At 39.5% G+C, this 17,807-nt stretch overlaps 1 protein-coding gene across 3 annotated transcripts in view; it reads left to right on the top strand.

Annotated features, from left to right (window-relative positions):
• LOC311236673 (myosin heavy chain, fast skeletal muscle-like) overlaps positions 1-14,937 on the top strand; it is a gene marked incomplete at both ends in the record, with an annotated part of 378,376 nt that extends 363,439 nt beyond the window's left edge. For all 3 annotated transcript variants that reach the window (XM_084324385.1, XM_084324386.1, XM_084324384.1), the window contains 17 exons: positions 7,052-7,197; positions 7,319-7,409; positions 7,936-8,325; positions 8,411-8,537; positions 8,612-8,730; positions 10,920-11,116; positions 11,209-11,392; positions 11,484-11,649; positions 11,771-11,895; positions 12,934-13,242; positions 13,423-13,626; positions 13,719-13,844; positions 13,980-14,150; positions 14,260-14,364; positions 14,486-14,581; positions 14,680-14,811; positions 14,917-14,937. In XM_084324385.1, coding sequence (XP_084180511.1) covers positions 7,052-7,197; positions 7,319-7,409; positions 7,936-8,325; positions 8,411-8,537; positions 8,612-8,730; positions 10,920-11,116; positions 11,209-11,392; positions 11,484-11,649; positions 11,771-11,895; positions 12,934-13,242; positions 13,423-13,626; positions 13,719-13,844; positions 13,980-14,150; positions 14,260-14,364; positions 14,486-14,581; positions 14,680-14,811; positions 14,917-14,937 — 2,709 coding nt within the window. The remainder of the gene's footprint in view (positions 1-7,051; positions 7,198-7,318; positions 7,410-7,935; positions 8,326-8,410; positions 8,538-8,611; positions 8,731-10,919; positions 11,117-11,208; positions 11,393-11,483; positions 11,650-11,770; positions 11,896-12,933; positions 13,243-13,422; positions 13,627-13,718; positions 13,845-13,979; positions 14,151-14,259; positions 14,365-14,485; positions 14,582-14,679; positions 14,812-14,916) is intronic.
• Positions 14,938-17,807: the final 2,870 nt, after the last annotated feature.

Below are 17,807 nucleotides of genomic sequence, written 5' to 3'. Positions count from 1 at the left end.
ATCTCCACGGTGCTCTCCCCGTCTCCTTCCGTGCCGAGTTCTCTCTCGGTAGCGTTGTATTCCTCCCGGGACTCATCGGGGACTACTTCTTCAGTACTGGCGGGGTGTGAAGTCATGTCTGGTTCCCACTGGTCCCCACCGTGAACTTGGTCAGTTACATTAGAGCCCGTAGGGGCCTCTATGGTCGGGGTAGTCTGGGCATTGGGGTTAGACATACTTTTACTTTCTAGTTTTACCGCGTTTACTGTTAGTAGAAGACTAGGTTGTTGACTGACAGCGTAAGCCTCTAAGTACTGAGGGAGCCGTCGTTCGCGCTGCGGGCGTTGGTTAGGAGGATCGTTTCGTGGAGTGTTCATCATAGGCCATTTCAATATTAATAACACTATATTAATATTACACTGATTACCATCCGGTTCGAAGGACCAATTGTAACTGAGGGGTACAATTCCCTGACTGTATTACTAGATATGATACTTACTACCACTACCTTTGTACTTAATATTCGGCCACCCAGTACACGGCATAAATATATTATCATAAACACTCTCACGTAGATGAAACGGATCCAACACAAATGTACGAAGTCGAAACAGGTCTTTATTTCTACACAGCGATGGTGTGTAGAACAAGCACTTAATCACTTAATTACATTTATGAATTGAAATAGTATGCACTTTTATGGCAAAGAGTATTCGTCGGTATATCAATAGAGAATGTCCAATCTCTGAAGGCGCAGGTGGTAAATATACGACCTGGAATAGTTAAGGAATAACAGCAATGATACTTTAATGATTATATACTAGATACACTAGAGGGGGTTAATCCGGTCGCTTGTAAGCCGACAGGAGTAGGAGGGGGGGGGGGGTAGAATCCGGCTGCCTCGTCCGGCCAAGGGTATCCCAGGTGAACCCACTGTAGTGCCGTTCAATGCGCCGGCGATCCTCGGACCACAGATGAAAGCAGGTGGACTCTTTGTGGGCCGGCTCTCTCCGGTCCACGGGGGAGAGACGTGAAGCGACCTCGTCTTGCAGAGCGTCTCCTCACCTTGCGTCCTCTCCAGGGGGGGGGGTTCCAACACACGGCAGTGTCGGGGGTCTTTATCCATGGAATAATCAAAGTATACAAAGCATAATCCGTGCCTGGGAAGGCGGGCTGTCGTCGGTAGAATAATCCGGTATACAGGTCCACTCGCTCGTCGGCTCTGGGGCTCCTCGGGTGCAGCTTCACATGGGGTCAACCACCCTGGGTAAGCAGCCAGTTCTCTGCCCGAAACGATGGGGTACTGACTACGGTAGTATTCTCACCGCACGAAGCACTATATATTAACAGACTATTATTAGCTTAATAGACTACGTCCAACTCGACGATATAGTGCCAAATATGACTATTCAAATATTAATATACACGATGTCTCAATACCGATGGTAGGCGAACTTGGCCTTACTCCCACACGTGGCGTCGCGGGGAGGCTTTACGTCTGTGACTCTATTGGAGGGTAAGAAACTGGACTGAAAAGGAAGTCCTACTTTAGTAGCGCAGTATATATACGCACTATGAACAAATAGTCCCATTAGTGGTGCGGTAGCCAGATTCCTACGCGGAACTAGGACTTGTTCGTACATGTGGAGCGGTACGTTTGAACTGGGTCTGAGGGGTATGGCAGCCTGGCACCAAGGTCTCGACCAATAGTAGAATGGAGACTATTATGGGATGTTCAGTAGGCTAGAATGGATATTCAATGCATATTGTACAAGGAATATACAAGGGATATCAGGGAATATTAGATAATATACAAATACAATTAAATATATATATATAAATAAATATATATATTCGGTTTAATCTGGCCCTTCACAACAGCTATTCTAATCAATAGAAACACGCCATTTAAATTAGAGAAAGAAAATCACTGACCCAAATGGGCGATATGTTTTGATTTCAGGTTCTATTAATGGAATATCTACCACTTTCCTTAATATCTACGCTCCTAACACAGATGACCCTGCATTTATGTCAGATATGGTATTGCTTTTTAACGAAAACTGCAAAGGATGTGGGGTCATAGGCGGAGACTTTAACTGTGCACTGAATCAGAAGATGGACAAGACCACACAGTCTAAAAGTAACAAACCAAAGTCCATAAAAGTACTCAAAGGTTTATGCAAAGAAAGTGGCCTAGTTGATGTGTGGCGGGAACTAAATCCAAATGTTAAAGACTACACTTACTATTCAAATGCCAATGTCTCATATTCTAGGATTGATTACTTTTTGATCTACTCAAGACATCTTCACATGGTAAAAAACTGTTGTATCAATCCAATCACACTATCAGACCATGCGAGAATTGACTTGACCGTTCGTCTGGATGGAGAAAAGTTCACTCGTAGGCAATGGAGATTCAATACCTCATTGCTGAGGGATGAAACATTTAGATCAAAAATAAAGGTATGGATTAAAAATTACATAGATGAAAACAATGATCCTAGCATGGACCCAAACATAATCTGGGAAGCTGCAAAAGCCACTTTAGGAGGACATATTATCTCATACACATCATTTAGTAAAAGGGAAGAAATCGCACACACAAAAGAACTAGAAAAAGAAATTGAAAGATGCGAAGCCCTCCATAAAGTTGCAGCAACAGAAGACAACTGGAAACATTTAGTAACTGCCAGAGCCAAATTAAATATCAAGACTACAAATATAATCATGCAACAAATGAATCAGGTTAGACAAAAACACTATGAATTTGGCAACAAACCCAGTAAACTATTAGCCCATCAACTAAAAAAAGAACAAGCCGAAAGGACTATAAAAGCAATTCGGTTCAAGGGCAACATCACACATCATCCAAAAGAAATCAATCAGGCATTCCAGGAGTATTACAATATACTATACAAATCTCAAAGTAATTACACACAGGAGGAACTGGATAGATTCTTAGAAGGTATCAAAATGCCAAAGCTCTCAGAATCAGATCAAGAGAGTCTTAATGCACCCTTTACCGAACAAGAAATACTAGCAACAATTAATTCAATGCCTATAGACAAAAGTCCAGGACCAGATGGCTTCCCGGCACAGCTATATAAGGAGTACTGGAATGACTTGAAACCCATTTTTATGGGAATGATTAACAACTTTGGACGCAACAAGGCACTTCCTCAAACAATGAGCTTGGCAAACATCACAGTACTGCATAAAAGTGGTAAGGATCCACTAGACTGTTCATCATACAGACCTATAAGTCTTTTAGATCATGATTATAAGACTATCACCAAAGCATTAGCGAAAAGACTTGAAACCATCACGCCGAAATTGGTAAACCCAGATCAGGCTGGATTTGTTAAGGGAAGATATGCTACCGATAACATCAGACGGTTATTAAATATAACCAATCATTTGAATCTAAAACAGAGGCCCTCTCCACTCCTATCTCTGGATGCAGAGAAGGCTTTTGACAGAGTCGAGTGGAACTTTCTTTTTAACGTGCTGCAAAAACTTAATATCGGGTCAAATTTTATCCAGTGGATTAAAGCAATTTATCAAACTCCAAAAGCAGCAGTTATTACTAATGGCAATACATCTGATCCGTTTCTCTTAATGAGAGGAACAAGACAGGGGTGCCCAATGTCAAGCTCATTATTCGCAATAATAATAGAAATTTTGGCTGCATCTGTACGAGACAACATTAACATAAAAGGAGTGTATATCGATAAGGTTGAACACAAAATATCTTTATATGCTGACGACATTGTTCTATACATTGAGCAACCAGAAAACTCCTTATTACATCTGTATAACACAATCGAACAATTTGGAAAGTACTCAGGATACAAGATAAATTATAATAAATCTAATGCATGTCTCCTACATATGAAACCAACTAAAGAAATGCAGAAATCCTACCCATTTCGATGGTCACCAGGAGGCTTCAAATACTTGGGAGTACACTTTACACCGCAATTAAATGATTTATTTGAAAAAAATTACACTCTTACAATTGAAATTAACACAGATCTAGGTAGATGGGACAAACTACCCCTATCCCTTCTAGGAAGGATAAACGTCATCAGGATGAATATCCTTCCGAGATTGAACTTTCTCTTTCAAAATGTACCCTGCTACCTATCTATAACATATTTTAACATATTGAATAAACGTATCTCAAAATTTATTTGGTCCAATAAAAAACCAAGGATTAAATTACTGACTCTTATGAAACCTGAGTCCATGGGTGGTCTAGGTCTTCCCAATCTCCAACACTACTACTGGTCAGCCCAACTTCGAACTATAGTATCATGGTCATTGGGAGGACCAGACTCACACTGGATACAGATAGAAGCGGGACAGGTTGATCCTTTACCTCTAAACTCTCTTTTTTTTATAAAGAATTTTGACAAAATAGAAAATATAAAGCAATATTTCACGGTTGTGAATACCCTATCTGCATGGAAAGATTGCTCGAAAAAGTTTGGCATAACTAAATGCATCTCTGTTTATTCACCTATTCATCAAAACCCTGACCTAAACAAATATTTTCATTCAACTGATATAAACAAGTGGAGACACTTGGGGGTAACTCAACTTAAAGACCCTTTTCATAAAAACTGGAAATTAAAAGCATTTCAGGAGCTAAGAGAAGAATACAACATTCCTAACTCAGACTTCTTAAAATATATGCAAATTCAAAGCACTTTAAGTTCACTTACTAAAGAAAACAAGTTAAGCTTTGAAATGACAGAATTGGAAGAAAAACGAACTACCTCATCCACAATTAAAGGTAAAATCAGTGAACTATATGAAATTCTAACTAATGAATGCCAAACAGTCTTCCCAGCTCTATTAAGATGCTGGGAGACGGACCTGGCAACGAAATTTGAAGAAAACAATTGGCAAGATATCTGTGATCGAACTTTCTTTCCCTTTACAAGCAATAAGATCAAAGAAAGTAATTTCAAATTTATTCATAAATTCTACCTTACTCCTGTAAAAATGCACAAAATCTCGAAAGAAAACTCACCAAATTGGCCAAGATGTAAAATTAAAGAAGGAACATTTCTGCATATGTTCTGGCAATGTAGCAAATTGAAGCATTTCTGGAACAAGATCCACTTATTTACTAAATCTGTCATGGAGTTGGAATTTGAGTTATCACCATGTGTCTATCTATTAAATAATATAACAAACTGCCACTTAGACCAAAAGAAATGCAGACTGTTGGTATACATAACATATTTTGCAAAGAAATGTATACTTCTTCTATGGAAAAATGAAATTGCACCAACATTCAATATGTTCATAGAACAAATATCTCAGTTTCTTCCCTTAGAAAAGATAACGCTTGAAAAGCACAACCAGGGTCACTTATTTCAAGAACTCTGGAATCCACTCTATACTCAACTGGAAACTCATAATGTAGTCCTATAAATGTGTCATATCTAAATAACAGACGTGGAGTTTTAGCAGATTAGATTAGCTGATCTGTTGAGGCTCTTTGTCTGCGTGTAAGTGCCTGGTTGCCTGCGCATGGCTGTCAAACCCTGCCCCCACGGGGTCGGGTCTGGGAAAGGGAGCTGAACACGCAGCGGCCCGGACCCTTCTCTGTCGGAGTAGCTATCGATAAGCGGGTGTGAGCAACTGGGTGCTATAAAATGTCACTGTTTACAATACCGACATTTGCACTTTTATTCCTTATTCATTTACATTTACATTTACATTTAGTCATTTAGCTGACGCTTTTATCCAAAGCGACTTACAAGTTCTGTACGACAAGCCATCAGGAAGAGCACAACTCTATCAGCTGAGTAACAATGTTCATCAAAGTGTTGAGTGCTACAGTGTAGGTTAGTTTATTAGGACAAGTGCATGACAGTATGGTTAGTTAGGGTTAGATTTTTTTTTTTTTTTTTTTTTTAATTCCTTATTATTCCTTATTTACTTATGATTTACCTACTGTCCCTTTATTTTATTTTATTTTACTTTATTTTTATTATTATTATTTTCTTTTTTTTGTTGTCTAATTGTTTATTTGTGTGTATGTGGGCAAGTGTATGTGTGTATGTGTGTGTGTGTGTATGCCTGTATGCGCGTGTACGTGTGTGTATGTCCCAGTGTGTGAGTGTGAGCGAGAGATGGGAGAATGGATTGAGTGGGGAGCACAAGGAAAATTGTTAAAAATTGTTCATGAGAGTGACACTGAACATTCTGTGGATCTGTCGATTGAATGTGAAACCTCATGAAAAATAAAAAGATTTAAAACAAAAATCAAATACAATAAACAAGTCTAAAATAAAGAATTTTAAACGAAGTTTAGCATATTAAATCATTTTATAAGCGTTAGTTTATTTGCGGTCTGGATATATGTACAAAGTCTCATGTCGAAGGGACTCTGGAGTGTACAATGTATTGCTTCTCAACATTGAACATTAGCGCTACCATCTGGGTGATTGGTGTGATATTTAGAGTGAGAAAAATTATTTTTGTGAATATGACCATCATGTGACGATTCACACAAACCTTTGGACATCTCTTTACTATCATGCAACAAGCAAGTGTGTCAAGTGTGGTGTCACTTCCTGTTTACAATGTATTTTTCCAAATTTGATTAGGAGTAGCCATCATACAGAAACACCTAGAAACTTTCAGAAATACACATTTCAAGAAGCTGTGCTCTAGATGCCACAGAGCAAGTGTTGTGAGAATCAGGTGAATAGTCAGGCTTGGAGGAGTAGGGGAAAGATTCTAAATGGCAGAAAAGGCAATATTGCAGACATGGGTCATCCTACTGGTGAAGATGTAGAAAAAGGATAGCTTGGATGAGCACAAAGTCTAGTGTCAATCAGATGTACAGTGTTTATCTTTGAATATTTGGCCACAATCTGATCAACTGGCATGAAATGTGATGTGATGCGTTGACACACCAATATCTATCATTATGTCTTGGCAAACTATTTATTTACATTTTGGGATGGCCCAACCGATAGACAAACTTATCTGCTTGGTTGCATCTAAAGATCATATTGTTGACCAATTTCTAAACTTAAATTCACAGCTTGAAGGTTCTTTGGAGCAAGAGAAGAAGCTCCGCATGGACCTTGAGAGAACCAAGAGGAAGCTTGAAGGTGACCTGAAACTTGCTCAAGAATCCATCATGGATCTGGAGAATGACAAGCAGCAGTCTGACGAGAAGATCAAGAAGTAATATAGATTGGGTTTCACTTATCTGTATATTTTCTCATGCATGACATAATATACCGTGTGAAGATGAGGTATACACTCAGAAATATGACTATACTGTTTTTTCTTATGAATCTTATAGGAAGGACTTTGAAACTGCCCAGCTGCTTAGCAAGATTGAAGATGAGCAGTCCCTGGGTGCTCAGCTTCAGAAGAAGATTAAGGAGCTGCAGGTGAGTACGATTATATTTTACCTCTTTCTTACAACATATTCACCAAACATTCGATTCTGATTGGCTGAGAGTATGGTATTTATTCATTGGATCCACCAAAGTAGTGAAACTGATTACTATTGATTTTCAATTGTACTTTACCTTTGCAATGACATTCAGTAGCAAGAGAGCGCCACAATATAAGGCTAGGCAAGATACAAAATACTTTATTATTGCCATACAACAGTTTTGGTACTAATCATTTTGTTATGATGTGGTAGCTATGTCCCAGTCAAAAACCACCAAGGTAAAATGTGTAGTTGTTTGCTGGAAATTATATTATTTGATGGTAAGTGGTTGTATGATAAATGTACTTGGGCCCAGGAGTTACAATTGAAATGCCCTTTGTGCAGAGTGTAATATGTGACACCTCTGTGTTGTGACTTTAAGGAGTGCTACACCTGGCTGCTCCTTCATTTTCCTTCAATGAACCTATTGTCAAACTTATGAATTGCAATAATTCATTATGAATTTTAAATAATTTAAGGCCCGTATTGAAGAGCTAGAGGAGGAGATTGAGGCTGAACGTGCTGCTCGTGCCAAGGTTGAGAAGCAGAGAGCTGACCTATCCAGGGAACTGGAAGAGATCAGTGAGAGGCTTGAGGAGGCTGGTGGAGCCACCACCGCTCAGATTGAGATGAACAAGAAGCGTGAGGCTGAGTTCCAGAAGCTGCGTCGTGACCTTGAGGAGTCCACCCTGCAGCATGAAGCCACCGCATCTGCTCTCCGCAAGAAGCAGGCTGACAGTGTTGCAGAGCTGGGAGAGCAGATCGACAACCTCCAGCGTGTCAAGCAGAAGCTGGAGAAGGAGAAGAGTGAATACAAGATGGAAATTGATGACCTCTCCAGCAACATGGAAGCTGTTGCTAAGGCCAAGGTATACTAATCTACATACACATATACATTAATCTGTAGAACACATGTCTTAAAAAATAACACAACACATTCAATGTGATTAACAGGGAAATCTTGAGAAGATGAGCCGCACCCTTGAGGACCAACTTAGTGAACTGAAGGCCAAAAGCGACGAGAATGTGCGCCAGATAAATGATATCAGCGGTCAGAGAGCAAGACTACTGACTGAGAATGGTGAGGTTATTTTTTTACTCTAGCATTTATTTTGTACTCGAATGTATCTAAAATAAATCAAATTTCTAAACCAGGTGAGTTTGGTCGGCAGCTTGAAGAGAAAGAAGCCCTTGTCTCCCAGCTGACCAGAGGCAAGCAGGCCTTCACTCAGCAGATTGATGAGCTGAAGAGGCAGGTTGAGGAGGAGGTTAAGGTGAGGAGACAGGGGCATCAATTTGGTATGGCAAGGTATGGCACTCGCCATACCTTGGCAAATAAAAAAGGTCATTATTTTTTAAACAAACACATAAACATAAACATGACAACATAAAATTAGATATACAAGCATTAATTAACAGTGCACATCCAATGAAATTACCATTTAAATAAATGTAATATACAAGGTATACACCTAATACTTGCTATCTAATACCCTATACATTATGCTCTCGCTCGCTCCCCCCCCCGGGCCCCCCCCTTGGATAATCCATCCAATTATTTACAATTTTTTATGTTGATTTAGAATTTGAATGTCAACATTATGAACGAAGCTTCGAACTATTCGGTACAGCCCTAGCATGTTTTGATATTGTCAATTATCTCACTTTTACTAGGTGACTTTTACTGTGACTAACTGAAATATGCCCAAAAAAAAGGAAAATGGACATAGGGAAGTTTTTTTATCAAAGGGCAGCAGAGACAAGTGATACAGGCAGTGGCGAATCCTTATGGAAGCCAACGGAAGCCATGCCTCCCTAATATTAAAATATTAATTAATATCAAATATGAAATATGAAAAAAAAAAAAAAAAAATATATAATTTTTTTTTAATATAGTTTACATTCTTTTTCATCTGTGCATCTGTGTTATAATTTTTTTTTTTTAAATGTCTCCCTCTTCTCCTTCTCACTCCCTCTAACACACTGTCAGACTCACTGTGCTCACTGATGCTAGTATAGGAGAGAGGCAGGGGGTAGGTCTCTTTCTCCAGGCTTCCAGCATTATAGAGTCCAAATCCGATCCTAGCCAATCAGATTCGAGCTGACTGCCACACCCTAAAAGTTTAAAACGGGGCTGTGAGGAAAACACTCAGCATATTTTCCCCTCTGCACTCTGAACATTGTATTAACCCGTAACTGTTCCCACGGGCCGAATATTGCCCCGATCCTCGCGAGATTAAATCGGGGACCTCTCGGCGTGCCGAAGCTTTTCCTAAATCACTTCCATCATCGAAAACGAGGGGAAAAGGTCGGCTCGTGACCCTGAAAATGTTGCGTGATTTTAAAAACGCTGTATTAAGTGAGCCTATTATGGGATCCACGCGAGCTTTCTATCGTGGAAACATCTGGGCGTCCCGCAACTTTTACTCATTCACATGTAGCCCCGAAAATGCTTAGAAAAGGAAAACAGAAAGCGTGGAATAAACTCGCCGAAACGGAAAAGTGTCCCACGGGCACGCCGTGATTCCGATCCGCGTGGAAATATTCACGGCCATAGAGGAGACCGTGGGACACCTTTTTGCAACCGAATATGTGTCTCTCAAATTTGCTCCCATGCGGCGCGCAAAATCGTGCAAGGAAAAATCGGACCAAAAATGAACCAATGCTCCAGCAGTATTAATGACCCTGATGTAAACAAGACAAACGTCTTTCTCTGGTCTGCATCCCCTTATACAATTGTGTGTATTGAGCCGTACTGTATTGTACCCATTCTGCAATCTGTTAAATAAATAAAAAGAAAGTTTGACTGGCTGCCGAGCCATACTGTAGTGTACATGGTGACTGCTTGACAAAAAAAAAAGAAAAAAAAAAATAATAATAAAAATATTTAATAATTTTTTTTTTAATAGTTTTTTTTTGGCTTCCCCTGTTATTTTACCCACGCGACGCCACTGGATACAGGGACACAGGTAAGGTCTGGCTTAGTGATTATAACAGTGCAGTTCAGCATTCAGTAACCCATACTTTTTGTGAATGTGTTTTTGATACTACATTCTGTTGAACACACACCTCAAAACCGTACCTAAGGAAAATTGGCTCAATTGCAAGAAAAGTAATAGACAGTTATGATATTACATTCTGCATAATTCGTATGCAAAATATTGTGAGTCTGTTGACTCATTTATATACTAAAAATGCTTGTGTAGTCCTGTGTCATACCTAAATGTCATATAACTGAATTGTATAGAAACAACTCACCAAAGGTGACTATTGCACAACTGATTTGACAAAAAAAATCCACCAAGGGGGGGAAACCCCCCCTTCACCCTCCCCCCTCCTCGCCATACCTTGCCTTTTACTGAAATGAGCCACTGTGAGGAGAATCCTCTTAAAAACGTATGACAGGTATTTTTCTTTGAATTATTATTGTCTCTAATTGCACTTATTTCAATAACCTTTTTAGGCAAAGAATGCCCTTGCCCATGGTGTTCAATCAGCCCGCCATGACTGTGACCTTCTGAGGGAGCAGTTTGAGGAGGAGCAGGAGGCCAAGGCTGAGCTGCAGCGTGGAATGTCCAAGGCCAACAGTGAGGTAGCCCAGTGGAGGGCCAAGTATGAAACTGATGCTATCCAGCGCACAGAGGAGCTTGAGGAGGCAAAGTAAGTCAATATTGTTATTTTTTACTGTCCATCTCAACAAACATAGTTAATTACATTTCATAACATTGTTACATTTAATAACTGTTCACCAGGAAAAAGCTGGCCCAGCGCCTTCAGGAGGCTGAGGAGCAGATTGAGGCTGTGAACTCCAAGTGTGCCTCTCTGGAGAAGACCAAACAGAGACTCCAGGGTGAGGTGGAGGACCTTATGATTGATGTGGAGAGGGCCAATGGTCTGGCTGCCAACCTTGACAAGAAGCAGAGGAACTTTGACAAGGTACATTGATATTCAATACTTTAACTAAGGACATGTATTGAGAATGTTAGCCTCCAAATACTAGGTTACATTTATTTATATGACTTTGCAGGTCCTGGCAGAGTGGAAGCAGAAGTTCGAGGAGGGCCAGGCAGAGCTGGAGGGAGCTCAGAAAGAGGCTCGTTCTCTCAGCACTGAGGTATTCAAGATGAAGAACTCCTATGAGGAGGCTCTGGATCAGCTGGAGACCCTGAAACGCGAGAACAAGAACCTGCAGCGTGAGTCCATTAATTAAAAGAATTGTCACTTAATACCATGATAGATGTAGATGAATACACTAGCTACCTGTAGGAAGGCTGACATTTAGTATTTCTAATCCCTGTTTTGTGGCATCTACAGAGGAGATCTCAGACCTGACTGAACAGATTGGTGAGACTGGAAAGAGCATCCATGAGCTGGAAAAGGCCAAGAAGACAGTGGAAACTGAGAAATCAGAGATCCAGACAGCCCTTGAGGAAGCTGAGGTAAATATTATTTTAGATATCTTTACATTATAATAATGTTATTTTGTTCTTAAATGTAGTTTTTACAGTTAATAAAATAATACATATATATATATTAGTGCTGTCAGGCGATTAAAAAATGTATCTAATTAATTACAGGATTTGTAATTAATTAATCTAATTAATCGCATTTTAATCGCATTTAATTTAACCATTTTATGCCTGCTATTCTATATTCTATAATCATATTTCAAATTGCATGTGTCCAGATGGCAGAATTCAGTACTGTATCTACAAAACCTTCTGTTTAATCATCTTCTATCTATCTATTAATTTGCTTAGATTTTTCAGGTCTGGTCAATTTGAGCATGGTGTTATTCACAGTCAATGATAAAAAAAATAATTATTGATATTCTCATTTGGTTCATTACAATTGACTTAAAATAAGATTTTCATTCAATCAATCACAGCGCAGATTGATTGATTGAATGAAAATGTTATTAACAGATTGCAGAATGGGTACAATACAGTACGGCTCAATACACACAATTGTTAAGGGCATGCAGACCAGAGAAAGACTTTCGTCTTGTTTACATCAGGGTCCCCCATTTTCAATTGTAAGTAAGGGTGCAACTTGCACCGTGCAATCCATTCTTTGTTAGCCCACAGTATTTCTGACACTGGGAATACATTCCCTGAGATTCATAGATGTCCCTAGAATCAGATACCAAGAACATGCAAATGGCCCTTATTAAAAAAAGTCTGTAAATGTGTATTCTACATTCTCATGGAATGAATGAGATACAAAAAAAAATTTAAAAAAAAAATTATATATAAAAAAAAATTAATAGATTTTGAGTTAATTTTCATAACGCGATAATTTGCTGTGTAATTAATTAATCAATCTAATTAACGCGATAAACTGCCCTAATATATATATATATATATGGTTCACTTCCGAATGTAATATTGGATATACATTATATATATATATATATGCAGTATATCCAATATTACATTCGGAAGTGAACCACGATTATATATTGGATGTATTTTTAGGGAACTCTGGAACATGAAGAGTCCAAGATTCTGCGTGTCCAGCTGGAGCTCAACCAGATTAAGGGTGAGGTTGACAGGAAGCTGGCAGAGAAGGATGAGGAGATGGAGCAGATCAAGAGGAACAGCCAGAGGGTGATTGACTCCATGCAGGGCACTCTGGATTCTGAGGTCAGGAGCAGGAATGATGCCCTGAGAATCAAGAAGAAGATGGAGGGAGACCTGAATGAGATGGAGATCCAGCTGAGTCATGCCAACCGCCAGGCTGCTGAGGCCCAGAAGTCGCTGAGGAATGTTCAGGGACAGCTCAAGGTACTGAATGAGGAATTTTTTTGTATTACGCTGTCACAGTATAGTCCTCTATATGCTTATTAATCAGTGATCCTATATATGAAAGGTTGATATGTATGGCACATGGTTAATTGTTGTTTATATGTAGCCACATTCTGATATTTTGTGATCATTTCAGTCACCTATGTCTTTTAACATCAGGATGCCCAACTGCACCTTGATGATGCTCTCAGAGCACAGGAAGACCTGAAGGAGCAGGCTGCCATGGTTGACCGTAGAAATGGGCTCATGGTGGCTGAGATCGAGGAGCTGAGAGCTGGTCTGGAGCAGACAGAAAGAGGCCGCAAAGTGGCTGAGCAGGAACTGGTGGACGCCAGTGAGCGTGTTGGACTGCTGCACTCTCAGGTAAACAAACAACATTATCTGATCATGTGTTTATTTGGGTTATGTGTGAGCCATCCTTGAAACTCTTATATGTATATCTGTTTTTCTTTTAGAACACCAGCCTTCTGAACACCAAGAAGAAGATTGAGACTGACCTGGTCCAAGTCCAGGGTGAAGTAGATGACAGTGTTCAGGAAGCCAGGAATGCAGAGGAGAAGGCTAAGAAGGCCATCACTGATGTGGGTTTACATTTCATAAGAGTTGCTTTATGCCCAAGAAGGCCATCACTGTTGATTTGCTTTCTTCATGACATTTCAGTCAACAATGTAACATCTCATGACATTTCTAGTGAATACTAATTATTTATCCTATAGGCTGCCATGATGGCTGAGGAGCTGAAGAAGGAGCAGGACACCAGCTCTCACCTGGAGAGGATGAAGAAGAACCTGGAGGTCACAGTCAAGGACCTGCAGCACCGCCTGGATGAGGCTGAGAATCTGGCCATGAAGGGGGGCAAGAAGCAGCTCCAAAAACTGGAATCCAGAGTAAGATAAAATAATAGCCACTTGTCAAGATATATATCGTTACACTAATGTAGTAATCTGTACAATTACAGAGAAAAGTGGATTCTTAATATTTTATTCAATTCTGAAGGTGCGTGAGCTGGAAGGAGAGGTTGAGGCTGAGCAGAGACGTGGAGTAGATGCTGTTAAAGGTGTCCGCAAATACGAGAGGAGAGTGAAGGAACTCACCTACCAGGTATGTCATGTTCACATTCATGACAAGTTGGTCATCATTAGTGTTTCTTTTGACTGAAGGAAAATATTGAACGATTGCTACCTCATTTAGCTGATTCATTTGAATTCCTTGCTTCCATTAGACTGAGGAGGACAAGAAGAATGTTGCCAGGCTGCAGGATCTTGTCGACAAGCTGCAGCTCAAGGTTAAGACCTACAAGAGGACGGCTGAGGAAGCGGTATGGTTTTTTAAGTCAAAATGCTCTACGTCTTTCTTTATGATTTTCATTCTACTCTTAGTATTCCTAAGTAATACTGATCTATAAAACTTCCACAGGAGGAGCAGGCCAATGGTCACCTGTCCAAGTGCAGGAAGGTTCAGAATGAGCTGGAGGAGGCTGAGGAGCGTGCTGACATTGCTGAGTCCCAGGTCAACAAGCTGAGAGCTAAGACCCGTGACTCTGGCAAGGTAATGTGAATATGTTATCTGTTAACATTCATACAGTGAATTTTAAGTATGATAAGACTCAAAACATTCCATTGGATATTGTCTCAATATCTTTATCTTTTACAGGGAAAAGAAGCTGCTGAATAAGCCTCCTAATCTGGAAAATTGAAAACATGTTATATATTGTACAGTAATATGACAACATTATCTACTGTATTTCAATAAATGTTGCTTAAAAATTATTTAATTTGGCCTTTGTTTCATTACCATGTCCAAACAAAGATTTTCTATTTGCTTTTGTCTGTCAAAGCTTCCCAGTTAGCAATATGTACATGCTATTCTAGGTCTAAGAATGACACAAATAGTGAGCATACAGGCCCTTGGTCACTGATAGCTGACTTTAGACTGGACTTCACAGTTAAAATCATCATTTAATACTAGAAGCTCCAGGCTTTCAACACTTGTCCTGCAATCAGGGCGCACCAGAGGTGTCGTGACCCACTATTTCCTTTACATATCTGCCTCAACTGCACTGATACACATACAGTACACTAAACCTAGTAACTATCTATTAAACGATAATATAGTCTATGCTAAATACTATATTTTTATAACCAGGTATATTAGTAGATGAAGAAGTCAGTCAGCATCCACTCTCACTATTCCTATTTGTAGCCAAAACAGAGAAATTGATGATTTACGGTTCAGTGCCATGATAAACGTGCATATAGCCACATTTTCTGACCAGCAGCTGTCAACATCTCCATTTTTCCAACACTTCATTCAACACTTCAGACACAGAAGCACGATGAATGCTTTCACCCAAGAGATATATATATGGAATTAGATTAGATCAAATGTATTGAATTATAATAGTATACAGTAGCCTACTACTGTAGAAAACAACACAATTAAGTTGGCATAGTCAGAGTGCAACATACTGTAGTAGTAAATTTCATTGCAGTATACAGAATATGTGGAGTATATATGACAAAGCTACAGAGTAAATATGCTAAACTAAGTATGTACAGTATTATTATATACAGTGGTACAAGTATGGATACAATACATTACATTAATAAATCATACAAGCCAAAGAGTAGTTATGGATATATATATATATTAAGAACATAAATAGTTAAAGCTATTATGTATAGGAACATATGTATAGTATCATTGGGTACCAAGTCCCTTTGAATTACAGCATTGCCCTTTAATAATTGCGTCATGACGTGAGTGAGGTAGACATCACGACAGCCACGTTTGGCTTTACGTCGCGTGTCTCGCGCTGCGCAGATGCAGACACTCATTCCAGGAGACCGACACTCAGCTGAACGTTGTTGCTGCCGAAATATGAGATAACAAGATAAAACCAGTTATAAAAGATTCCCCCAGTTGCAAAACCGAAGAAGCGTTGCAGTAAAGTAACTGTAGCCTGCGGTTTTGGTGAGTTAAATCAATATTGTGTGATATTCAATTGTCAAGTGTGCAGAATGGTTAGCTTCATGCTACATGCTAATAACGTTAAACGTAGTTTCATTCTGAGTCATACACGAACTGCCCCAAGCTCAATTTGGTTAAAGGAACCATTTCAGAAGTACTTATAATTGTTTTGATATGCTGTACGTTAAGAACAAGGTCTATATACATTTTGACTGTTTTGAGAGTTTTATATGAACGTGGGGAATGTCCAATATGCTAGCGCACTTTAGCCTAAATTAGCATGTGACATATGATCCCACGTGCAGTGATAAGATAGCCTGCTTTAGCTTAGCATAGCTAAAAGTAGCCTGGTTGATTATTCATTCTGAAAGCAATGAACAGATGATGATTTGATAAAGATGGTAAATAGCTTTTATTTTCTGAATGCCTGCTTGCAAGCAGGCCAGGTTTTTCTAGCACTCCGTTCCACCCTGGGAGCAGTTCCAGGAGTCCATCCATCACCACGTGTGCCCACGAGGGGAGGAGGCGGTGTGCCGGACGATACAAGATGGCGAGCCAACCCATTGAACCTCTGAACACAAGGACATTCCAAGGGCTTCAACCCCGTTCACCATTTTGTTACTTTGATATTGTATTTTTGTATTTGATTTGATTTAATTTGATATATGGGTATTGATATTTTCCTATATGAAGGGAGACTTAAAGGGTAATTACACCCAGTAAGCTACTTGAACCACTGATAAGCTACTTGAACCATAGATATTCTCCTACAAGAAGGGAGACTTAAAGGGTAAATACCCCCAGTAAGTTATTTGATCTACTGATGTTCTCTTGTAAAGAGGACGAGTTAAAGGGTCAATGTACCCAATAAGATACTTGAATCCCATTGATGACATTGATTATAGTTGAATCACTGATGGTTCTCCTGTAAAGAAAGAAGGTTTAAAGGGTAATTTCACCTAATGAGGTAGTTGCATTCCCATAACCTAGAATATTCCATTTGGTACTTTTGTTGTGTTACACCTTCAAAGGAAGAGTTTAAAGGAGCATTTCACCTAGTAAGGTATTTGCGCTCCCTGCACATTTAAACGTTTAGATTAATATGTTTAAACACTTACCCATTGAAATGATAAACTGAAATAGAGTTTACTGGTGATAAAAGGATACATCCAATATCCAATCTTGAATCTAGCTTTTAGCTAGAGATAACCTCAGAGACGTCTGAACCAAACCTAATGTGTTGATCTAATCAATCTAGGACTTGATATCGAAGTAACCCTCCCGAAAGGAGAGGTTACAGAAATAACCTAAAATGGATACTTCCACTACTACCTTGCACTATACGTCTGTATGTATTATGTATGTCTAGCTAGCACGCATTAGAAATAAACCGGTTATTGTTATAACTCTGTCTCTGGTCCACTATTCTTATATTGTGTATATTACTCCTCTCCTTGTTTCGTTAACTGTGCCCGTGGCGAACAGCTGTTACAAGTAGGTGACACAAGTGCTACATAGAGATTTATTAGACGCATCCCAATGGCCCCGAATGTGTTAACAGTTATGGAGCGATA

This window comes from Notolepis coatsorum, assembly GCF_963971535.1.
Source record: "Notolepis coatsorum genome assembly, chromosome: 11".
NCBI lineage: Eukaryota > Metazoa > Chordata > Actinopteri > Aulopiformes > Paralepididae > Notolepis > Notolepis coatsorum.
Note: the sequence above shows the minus strand (reverse complement) of the source record. Positions and strands in the feature narration are given on the sequence as shown.